Here is an 11443-nt window from a genome sequence, read left to right on the forward strand (position 1 = left end):
GGCTACCTTCCCTTTTACTAAAACTACGCAAGACATAGGCCTACGTTTATGCTGCCATTCGGTTTGTTTGACTTCGGTCTAAAGTTTAAATACTACGTCTGCAAAGCCTGGTCCTGGTTTATTATTAAAGATAACAGCAGATCTCAAATTCAATCAAAATATAGGCTATGTTTGAAAAGTGAGTTCAGGAACCGAGTAGGAAGAAAAATCCATAAGGTAAGTGGTGCTGAAGTTGAAGAAAAGGTCAGATATATTTTCTTTGTGGAATTTATACGCTCCATCCGCAAGTAATTATTATAAACCGAGAATAAGTGTTATTTACGGCAAGTCATGTTACTATAGCCTTATTTATGGGTTCACTAGTTTGTCTCCACCATGTGACCTGTGGGGAATTAAACTTTTATATCAATGGTTATCCTCCAGGGGTCCCCATAAACACAGCCAATTTGGATATTTCTAAAAACAATTAGCAAATCTAATTCTGGGGTGTGTCAGAAAGGAAAATGAACAAATGGATGGAAGGATGATTAAATGCTCCGAAAAGCATGCCTTTGAGCCAGCGGTCCTCACTCCTGGTCATAGAGAGCCACAGGGTCTGCTGGCTTCCATTGTTACTCAGAACTTGAGTAGCACAGCAATTGATCAGCTATAGCAGTTGATTACACAGTTAACTTAGCACCTGGTTTCTTGGGTCTGAATTGGTTACAGATATTAAGAAAAAAATAAAAAACAAAGAGAATCTGTGGCTCTCCAGCAATGGTATCCAATCCTATCCGAAAAAGGCCGGTGTGGCTGCACGTTTTTGTTTTAGCCTTGTACTAAGACACCTGATTCTACTTATTGAAGAACATGATTAGTTATTTAGTTAAATTATGAATTTATTTTATTACATTTTTTGCACAAGTTAAATGTTATATAACGGCTCTTATTTTTAATGTGGGCATTTTCCCACTTATTCTAGCAATACCTATCATGGCCCACATTTAAAATATTGCAGCAGGTAGTTAGTAATTGTATAAATCAGTCATCATCTGTCCTTAAATAGTGGCAATTACTTCAATTTAGATTATTGCAATGGTGCAAATGGGACAGTGGTTTCAGAAGGGACGTGACAAAGAGGCTATCCTGACCTCTAGCTGGCGGAGGACTGAATAGAATGCGAGAAAAACGGGAGAGAAATTGGTGGTCCTATATTTAGTATATATTTAGCATATTTAGTAGTATACCGAGCCTCTGAAATGTGACATTGCGAACAGGATACTCATACATAATATATAGCACAACTAATATTAAGCACAACCCCAGATAGCTTAATTACTTTTTTAGTCCGCCACCGTGCCCTTCTTCAAAGAACCACATTTTGTCATTATTAGCTACATAATCTACATCCTGTCCCAATACATTATGAACAAACATATAATTGTGTCATTACAGCCCATATCGGTGGTTGCAGTAACTCCGAAATATCAAAATAACTGAAAGAAAATAGAAAAGGTAAATTGCATATACTGTAACTGGAATAAAACTCGTCCTCATAGCATTCAGCTGTGTGTTCAGAGATCAGCTACTCAAAGGGTGTTCAGTATTTTACTGATCTGTTTATTTTTGCAACGGCCAAATACTTTTCCAGAATATGCTGAAATTTTCAACTCTTAAGTTTAGAAGTATAAACGTTTGAAATTTTCACTTATGTTGATTAAAATGTATAAGGCTGTGTTAACGAAGTCAACGAAGCAATCCGCGTTCTTGAATCGATTAGCCTACGGCCATGTCAGATTGGACAATTTCCCAATTCGTGAAAAATCGCTGCACTTGACTAATTGTAGCTACTTTAGAGTAACCAATATTGTCGTCAGCACAAAGTTATTTAAAGGCATCGTAGCCTTTCTCTCCCATAGCCCATCCTGAAAAGTTTGACGAGGTGTTGACATTCTGCTGGATCTGGCTCGAAGTGCCAGCAGTGTGGTAAGGCGACCAGGTCGCAGCCATTTCCAAAACTTTGCAGGAGTGGGCGAATTTGGCTGTTTAATTCGGAGGCACCTCACTCCATCATGGAGTACGCAAAAATGATTGTTCCGGTATACGTTATGAGGTGAGTAGTGAACTCTAGCGTTAGGTTGCGCATTGCAATTAATCGAATATGTCGCATCTACGCCTGCCCTATTATAAAGTTTGATCCACGCATGGCACTAAAAACCATACTTCCAAGAGTGACTGTTTTGAAGAAAGATTTCACAGGAGCATCCTGTAGAAAAAAGTTCTTTAAGAAAACGTAAACGTGTCAATTTCTGTTGAGAAACCAGTTCGAACAAATTCTGCTCAAACAAATTTACCTGCAATCGGCAACACTGCTTTCAAAATACCATCCGTCAATGTGGAATCATTGACTATTTGGCTGAGATTCCGAGATGATGACATGGGCAGCAATTCCTTGTGGACTGCAGTAATGGGTTTTACCTGCAGGAAAGTGTCATTGCTGAGCACTTCCCTCAGTCAGCGAGTCTTGCCCATGCCCTCACCCCGCCCTTTCAAGGTGTCCACAAACGACCGCTGTCAGAAGAAAGGTGTGATCGCTACCTCACTGGATGACCTCCTGGATAAAGTAAGTTTCACATGGAGGTACCACTGCATCATTAAACTTAAGTCACTAAAACTTCTAAAGAAATCACATCTTATTTATTTTTAAATAATTGCCTAGAGATTAAGCTTTAATGTTCATCTTGGTTGTATAATCCCACTTAGAAGTCACTGCTCATTCAAATTTCAAATTAAATGGCTCATTTTTCAATTAATACTGTGCACTACTGGCATGTTTCTGATCAATACTTCAAGTATTGTGGCCATGCCATAATGCCACCCAATAGTAGTTTTCAAAGTAAGTTCTTGGTTTATTGTGGGTGTGTGTGGGGTGTGTTGGGGGAAATAGGCTGGCTCTTCAGCCTGATGCTGACACCTGGACACTGTCCCACCTGGAGCTAATCGTTTTGACAACCCCTAGACTGCAAGTGCCTTCCTGCTGTCCTTCCAGTTCCTGACTCTGGTGCTGGAGTCGGATGGGACCACAGTGGACACAGAGGAGTTCTTCCAGTCCCTGCCTGCCAACACTCCATTCATTGTGCTGGAGAGGGGGCAGAGGTGGACTAAGGCACCGGTATGTGGGGGTGGAGGACTTGTAACTAATATTACTAATAATGATAATATGTAACAGTGGTGCTTATGACTGTAGTAACTATACACATTTGAGAAACCGATGCATATTCCTTGCATTTTGATTTACAGGAAATGGGTTGGTATTTTTTATTTATTTATTTATTTTTTTTAAAAGACCGATCGTCCATGTTTAATTCTTTGACCCTGCCTGCCTATGAACCTTTACTTATTCATGATTGTGTTTGTTTTAGTTTAGTTATTCAGTTTGCTTGTTCAGGTGCTCACAAAATACTTTCTCGTTATTTAGGATGACCAAGATTGCAAAAAACCTCGAAAGAATGGAATGGCAAAGCTGTCCTTTCACCTTTACAAACTGCATCCAAAGGACTTCCTTGGATGTCTGATAATCAAAGCTAGGCTGTGTGAGATGTACACACTGTCATATGACATCAGGTGTGTGGGTGTTAAGCAGATGCTAATGTGAGTACTGTTCATCTTTGGGCTTCAATGCAATAATGGGGAGATCACCTGGCTCTACAGAGCAGATTAGATGTTTGTCATTGGCCACAATTGTGGGTTCAGATTTAAGAACTCTTTGTATCCATGAAGAAGCTTGTGATGTACTGGTTACTCAAGGAATCTATGGAAGTTCACCCTACCACTGTGGGACAAAGTCAGATGTGTTCCACAGCTGTAGATACAATTTTTCAAATTTAACCAATTTAGTCACCTGACTGAGCCACTCTGTCTACACGAGGCACTTATTTTTAGCCAGCTTTGGTGAATGAGTTAAAGCTGAACCCCAAAACTGGTGAAGCTGCAAAAGGATGATGGACCTCAATCATAGCATTAAGTTATGAAGAGTAGTTTCAATTGGTTTAATTTAAAATGTAACCACTTGTGGTTGCTCTGCTTATGGTTTATCACCCATCTTTAGTTTCTTTGCCCTAATTTCTTACCTGTGTGTTTCAGGGCATTCCTACGCTGTCTGGCATATATGGTTAGTTTGACTGGTCATCTGCTACAGTTTGGCTCTTCATACGTGCTCCAGTACATGGGTGAAGACGAATACCAGAGCAGCAACACACAGCAACAACCCTTCTGCCTAGACTCAGCATCTTGACTGCAGAGCACTGAAATGTCAGCCACAAGATGCTAACTGGCCAACAAAGGTGGCTGCAAATGAAGAGCGAAAGGTAGCACCTGCACTTTGAGATCTGTACTACAGTTAATGGATAACCCCCATGGTAGGCTGCCTTTTATCAGGTACTGTTCTTGGACCACAACAGACCATTTAGGAGCCAGACCACAACATAGCCTATTGTGTTCAGTTGGCACCCACCCTCCCCCTTCCCTCAAAGAAAGCCATTGTTCAGTCAGAAAAGATTTGTGTGCATATATAGCTTCCACAAAGGCTGTGTGTTTCAAATGCCCTTTAATTGTTTGGTCAACTATTGCAGAATGATTGTTATTAATATGTGAATCTATGCAATCGTTTGTTTTTATGTGCATTTGAGTTGTGGATGACCATCCTTAATAATAAAGCTTTTTTTTAAAAACCAAAATTGTGGCACATCTGCAGTCTAAGTGCTTTAACTCTGCACTGAAAAGAGTAATTGTATGTCTCTGGTAATTCTAAAGGCATAGACGTTGGCTCCCAACCAATTTTCCCACCTAAAGCTGGAATCACTTTTTCCCTGCTTTCCTGCCTATCCTTTCCTCCATTTGCCTTTCAACATGTGCCCATAAGATTGGGTACATGGAATTGCTCTCCATTTGGTTTGAGACATCAAGCAATCAGGAGTTCCATTTTCAATCTGGCTTTGTACAATGCCATTTCCTGGATTGATCTATAAAGTTTTGCAAACTGCCCCTTTGAATTCTGGCTAAAACTGGTTCCCAGCCATCAAAAATCAATGTAAAGAATACACATCAGATTATTTTCAAAGTACAAAACTATTATTGTAGGTACAAATGTTCACATTCACATAATACAGAGTACAATAAACATTTTAGGAAAGTCTAGAAAGGCGCAGTCTGTTAAATAAGTGTGCGGCAGTGTAGTATAATGGGTAAGGAGTTGGTCTTGTAACATGAAGGTCATAGGTTAGATTCCCAGGTAGAACACTGCTGCTGTACCCTTGAGCAAAGTACTTGCAATAACCTGCAATGTTTCAGTATATATTCAGCTGCATAATAAATAGATGCAATATAAATTCTTAGTTAAATTAAGTTGCTCTGGATAAAACCATATGCTAAATGCATGTAATGTGTGCTCCCCTGATGGGAGTTATCCTTTAAAAATGATCAGTGCTTGTAAAATGTAAAACTACAACTTTCTGTATACAAAAAAATTAAAAAAACCTTAAACTGGAAAACCTTTAAGGCATATACTTTTCTTTGTAAATGGGTTTGCTTTTTAAATTTCAAATTGCATTTTCTTTACAACTTGCATTCAATGTAAACTTACATTCAATGTAATCTAATGATGTATCAAATGTACTATGACTAACATGATGTTTAAGATGTTATTTAAATGTAAAATGTATTATACTGTATTTTATATATTGATATAATTTATATGATTAATAAAGCTCTTTAAAAATCTAATAGGTTTGCTTCCATGTTATTGTCAGGCATTGAAAAGTGACTTCCAATGTCTGTTATGGATCTTTTCTGATTAGCAGGTAGAGTATTTCTTTGTTTGCCTTTTTATCATAAAAATAAGCCCTGAAGTAGAAAAGCATTAGACCTGAATGAGAGGCACACATTTTAAGTGAAGATTTTTTTCTGCCTCTTATAAATGTCCATTGGTGACAAGGCCTCAGTGTCCAAATTCTGGTAGAGAGGCTCTTTTTTGTGCTTCCAGAACACCAGCAGGACTCGCACAACAAACAGTGCACAGCTCAGCACAAGGAGAACCACTGGGGGGGAGAAAAAAACATTGCACAAAATGCGTGATGAGGAAATCAATGTGAAACAACCTATTTATCACCAACACAGCAAGCTGAGCTAAGCTGTTGGAATCACATACTGTATGCTACTGGTACAGAAAAGTCTCTTCTTGAAGCTAACCACTCCTCATGGCAATAGGGCCTGACCTGCATGGTTTACCAGCTGCTCAGAGACCTTTCTGTAGCCTTATGACTGACCCAGATGAGGGCTGCAGTGTAGTGTAACTGTTAGGGATCTGGGCTTGTAACAGAAGGCAGTACACTGGATAATAAAATAAATAAAAGGGAAGTCACTCTGTGTAAGCTACTCTTGGATAAATTAGTCTGCTAAATGCCTGTAATGTTATGTAATGAGATTCAGAGCACACCCAAAAGAAAGATCCCACATTCAATGCAGGAGGAAGTGCAGCATAATGGGTAAGGGTCTGGTCTTGAAACTTAAAGGCCACAGGTTTGATTCCCAGGTAGGACACTGCTGTTGTTCCTTTGAGAAAAGTACTTAACCTCGCCTCGCTGAACAGGCCTGAGTTTGTACTGTTGTCTGTCATTGTATGTTGTTACTGTGTGCTGTTGTATGCACTGTTGTCTGATGGGTACAGTGCTGTGGAAAGGAATTTCCCCTTGGGGACAATAAAGTCTAAAGTCTAACCTACAGTATATATCCAGCTGTATAAATGGATGGAATGTAAATGCTGTGTAAAACGTTGCATACATCGCTCTGGATAAGAGCGTCAGCTAAATGCCTGTAATGTAATGTAATGTGCACTGTATTGTAATACAAATGGCACAAATCATAGCAAATGCTGCCCTGATGAAAACTGCACATCGCTTCCTAAATTTATTCTGTCACTAGGTCAAGGTTTATTCTGTCACAGGTTTGTCTGGATTTTGCTCACCCATGAAAATGCCATTCCTGCTGGGTGCTGCAGCATTGTAATTTTTCGCCATGTTTCCTGACAGAGCCAGGATCACCACAGGGTAAATTGTGAGGAGATAGCGTACGTGTTTCTCCAGCACAAAGTTTTCCACAACAAACCTGTAGACAAGGACAAACAATCAGAAAGACATTGAATATTCACGCCCCAGTCTGTAATGACATATACATTAGGAAAGCAATCAAAATGCTTATATTCCTATTTATATTAATGAATGATTTGTTTTTATAGACTCAATGTTATAGACTTATATGCTCTTCTATATCAAATAAACTTTGTAGGCTTCATGCACACTGGGCAAACAAACAAATCAAAATTATAATGTAAATGTGTATCACATGCATTATATTATGCTGTCTGTCTTCCCGTGCATACATGCTGCAGATCTTACCAGGCAATGACCTCTATCAAGAGGAGACTGAGAGACACAGTTGCCGCATCCTCCTTAGACACGCCTGCGTTATAATCCAACACAATGGTGAAGTTGAGAAGGGTGGCTATAGTCGTCCAAGTTGCGTATACACCAATGCCATTCTGAACCTGCAAAATAAATTACTCAAAAATTCATCACAATTACAGGCTGATCCCATTGCATTTTATCTAGCAGCATTAGTCGTGCATCATGGGAAAAATGCAGTCCCAAGTTTAATTCATTTTGCTGAATGGTCTGTGATGTCATGGTGTTCTAGAACCAAACTCACCAGTACTCGGAAGAGCCAGAGATCCACTCTGTAGTTTTTGCTGAGCCAGGCACCATAAGAATGGAGTCCATGGCAGCAGAAGAATATCAAAGAATAGTTGGTAAAAGCTATCACTGCCAGTACGATCAATGCTGCTATCATCTGCCTAAGGGAAGGGAAAATGGCTTAGTTAAATCATTCAAATACCATCCCCCCAAAAAATTTTAAATGCTTAGTTTAAGGTATCATCTAATAAGCAACATCCTCAATGATAGTGTCCCCATTACTCTACTGTGGTATTGGTTTTTCAACTTGGGCTAGAGGTTACACTAACAGCTCACCAACACAACTTCACTACAACCTGACTTTGATTGTAATTAGCTGGGCACTATCAATTTTACACATAGAAAATTTGTACCTCCCCCACTTGTAAAGAAAATCTAAGAACTCAATGCATGTGTGAGTTATAACTTACTCTCTGTCCCATAGAAACAGCCATGTGATGTTCAGAATCATGTTGACAATCCAGGACAGGTAAAATCCATAGGACAAGACTGCAGGTTGACAATACATCCACCCATATACATTCCTGGAAAGTCAAATCATGTGAAGATGACCAAGCCGGCAACACCAGTGAGTTTGTTTCACCATCCATCACCAAAACATGCACTGTTACTTCATTGGACCAGAGTTTATCATATACCTTCTGCAGAGACTAATGATGATGTAGGTGAACATAGCAAATAGCCAGAAGTAAATGACCCCCCAGATGGAAAAGGTCCACCCTGCAGGGGTTATTTCTGTCTCATACGTTTTGGACACATTGCCCGTATTCTGATGGAAGGGACCTGCAATGATAGACTGTTTTAAGATTAATGGAACATTTTGCAACAGCGTTACGCCAGTGAGCAGAAAAACCATGCTGGCAAGCACTGCCCATCCTCCATGTACCTGTGAATCCGGCAAACTATTGAACTATTGAGGTTTTTTATTGCTTGCATTATTTCCCAAAAGCATGAATTGAAATCAACCCAAAAATTGAGAGAGCTCAATAAAATACTGTAACACATAGCAGTGGTTAGATTGAACATGTCCCACTGAACTGAATGCTTCTCTGTTCTAACTGAACATGTCACTGAATCAGACAGTGTCAACATTGACATTAGGACAATATGACAATGTTAGAAAGTTACAACTGTCACAATGTGACAATGTTACTAATGTGATATTGTTACAATGTGATGTTACATTATGGTAATGATGTAACAATGTTGAAGTCAGTTCTCACCGTTCTTGCTTCCTCTCCCAGCCAGTGCATTGAATGCAACTGTAATGATGAAGACCAGCAATGACAGCAGAATGACTGCTATTCGAGCCGGACTGTGGTTTCCCATTGTTGTATCCTACAACAGCACCAAAATGGTTTCACAAAAAGGACTTATCCATCCCTGTACATGGTCAAGACTTAAAAGCTGAACAAAAAAAGTCTACTATGGTTTCATAGTTAAAATTGATCAGATAATATTTTTGTTGAGTTGAGACTCCCCTGTGCAGTCAAACTATTCTTGTTTTTTAAAAAAAATTATAGTGTATTACAGGCATATCGTTTTATAAAGAGATGCAGCCAAAGTCAAAGGTGTTATTTTAGAGAAATAATTTATCATATTAATTGGCATATTCGGGTAAAGCTATTGTGCATTGTTAGTGACTGATTTAAAAATTCCCTTGAAATATTTCTGTGTAAAGACATTAAATTATATTAGAAATGGTTATGATTGGTGTGGGGAATAAGTGATGAGATGTGGCCTGCCTTTGACAAACCCAGAGCCAGGAAAGCACATGGCACACACACCCTCAGAGAAATTAAGAAAAATTGCTATGTTGAATCAAGCATTTACTGAAATAAATGTATAGCACTATTCCACTTTACCTAAAAGACCACACCCTTTTACACATAATCTGTGGGACCGAACCTATACTTCAACCACAAACAATTTGTCTAAAAATAATTTGTTTACCTGCTATGGCATGTACTGGTCTGGATTACTGTTTTTAATATGCCAAATAAGAACCGAATACCCTTTTCACAATTATATAAATATGCATAACAAAGAAAATCATTATTAGGTGACATCTAAGGCGCGTAGGCATTTACCAAAACGCGCTTTACCTGACTTCTAAAACAGAGCTTGCTCAGCATTAACAGACCACGTTGACCTGTCGCGCAGCAACTGCTTAACTATGGTTCTGGTTCCGCCAAAAAAAAAACTGTGGTTCCGCCCTTGATGAGAACACATGCAATAATACGCAGTAGGCTACGGAAGCGTTTCACCCGTAATACTGGTGGTAGAACTGTAAGAAACGATTTCCAAAAGCAAATTCACCCCGAACCAAGGTCATTTAATTTACGCAGTCTAAACCATTCCGTGAGAAAGATGTAGGCTAACTCAAATCTGTATCGCCCTCAATTTTACAAAGGCATGCTGTTCTCACAGAGAGAAAAGACTAGAAGCCTAAAATCCATGCAGAAACTCCAATTCTCTCGCTTACTGTTGAGTCCTCTGTAATATAAATAAATGAACCTACACTCTTCCAGTTAACGTGTTATGGTATTATAGACAAATAACATCTTACCACTTTTTTGCGGCCTTTTTCAGTCAATTCTTCGTCGGGGAATTCCCTCTTCTCAGCAGCGGCGGACATTATTTTACTCGATGTTGTGTAACTTGTGTAACTCCTTTCATAACCACGGAGAGGGGAGGCGCTATTTCAAGTATCTATTACGAAACGCTGATGTAGGCTATTCGAAAGTAGTCTGTATGTAGGCCTAATGTGAACTAAATTAACCCATTTTAATATGCCAATAAATTTCCTTGTGAACGCATGGGATGCGCTGTTAGAAAAACTGGGGGAAACGATCACGCTTCCTTTGAGATAATGCCACTCTCTTCAGACAGCAATTATATTACTAAGCTACAAATAGTCGTACAGTTCCAATCTGTCAAGCATGCACTCGGCACCCATCCAACATGTAGTTCAAGTGTTTAATATCCAAAGGGATAAGCACTCACTGGCCCATCATCTAATACATTAGGCTATAGCGTGTGTACTCTTTGTCCCCCTCCACAACCGCTTAAAAGAGAGCATACATTTTGCTTAGAAATATACGTCTACAAATGTCTGCCAATGTATGAAGAAAATGCATATAATTTAGGCTACCTAAAATAAGGTATAGTGCTTTGTTGATTCTAGAAAAACGTATGCTCTCTTTGTGGTAGGTTATGTCAGTAAGCAGCCTACATCGGTGACAATGATTGCATTAATTTCATTTTTTTTTTTTTTTTTTGTATTTCACTTGTTTGTGAAGTAATTTAGTGGTCATTTTACTTAGTTTTTTTTTTGGGTATATTAGCACCGTGTAGTAACTGTACTGACAAAAATGAATAGCACTAAAAACAAAGACATGGGTTGTAAAAACAGTCAAATTCTCGAAACCCGGTGTTAAGTAAGTTCTGTTTCTCTAAATGTAAGGTTATTTGAAACGCACATTTAAACAACACGCGGTCTCTGTTCCGTCGGTTTGTATCATGAACTGGACTAGAAAGCTTGCTTAATCAGTTCTTGGTAAGAATCACAGTGAATGGTACTTTGATTTGAGTTTTTATTCAAACAAATTATTAGGCCCATAATCAGTATGCAAACACAAACGAATTTAAATCTAATG

General features: G+C 38.9%; 2 protein-coding genes across 6 annotated transcripts; one reads left to right on the top strand and one right to left on the bottom strand.

The window, feature by feature from the left end:
• Nucleotides 1-33: 33 nt before the first annotated feature.
• On the top strand, nt 34-4715 carry LOC118234188 (cell death activator CIDE-A-like). Of its 5 annotated transcripts, none has more exons than XM_035430607.1 (5): nt 34-216; nt 2534-2602; nt 2999-3151; nt 3458-3630; nt 4123-4715. In XM_035430607.1, exons 1-5 carry the CDS (start codon nt 49-51, stop codon nt 4271-4273), a joined length of 714 nt encoding a protein of 237 aa, XP_035286498.1. In that variant the 5' UTR covers nt 34-48; the 3' UTR covers nt 4274-4715. The 5 variants fall into 5 exon arrangements, with proteins under 5 accessions (XP_035286498.1, XP_035286499.1, XP_035286500.1 ...); XM_035430608.1 differs by having other exon boundaries at nt 3458-3603; XM_035430609.1 differs by having other exon boundaries at nt 3029-3151.
• A 372-nt stretch (nt 4716-5087) lies between these two features.
• si:dkey-29d8.3 (uncharacterized protein LOC556220 homolog) lies at nt 5088-10494 on the bottom strand. Its single transcript, XM_035430601.1, has 8 exons — nt 10354-10494; nt 9008-9122; nt 8423-8567; nt 8195-8308; nt 7741-7885; nt 7431-7579; nt 7001-7140; nt 5088-6074 (listed from the first exon to the last, which is right to left on the bottom strand). Exons 1-8 carry the CDS (start codon nt 10420-10422, stop codon nt 5923-5925), a joined length of 1029 nt encoding a protein of 342 aa, XP_035286492.1. The 5' UTR covers nt 10423-10494; the 3' UTR covers nt 5088-5922.
• Nucleotides 10495-11443: the final 949 nt, after the last annotated feature.

The sequence above is a fragment of the Anguilla anguilla genome, chromosome 8 (genome assembly GCF_013347855.1).
Source record: "Anguilla anguilla isolate fAngAng1 chromosome 8, fAngAng1.pri, whole genome shotgun sequence".
NCBI classification, from domain to species: domain Eukaryota; kingdom Metazoa; phylum Chordata; class Actinopteri; order Anguilliformes; family Anguillidae; genus Anguilla; species Anguilla anguilla.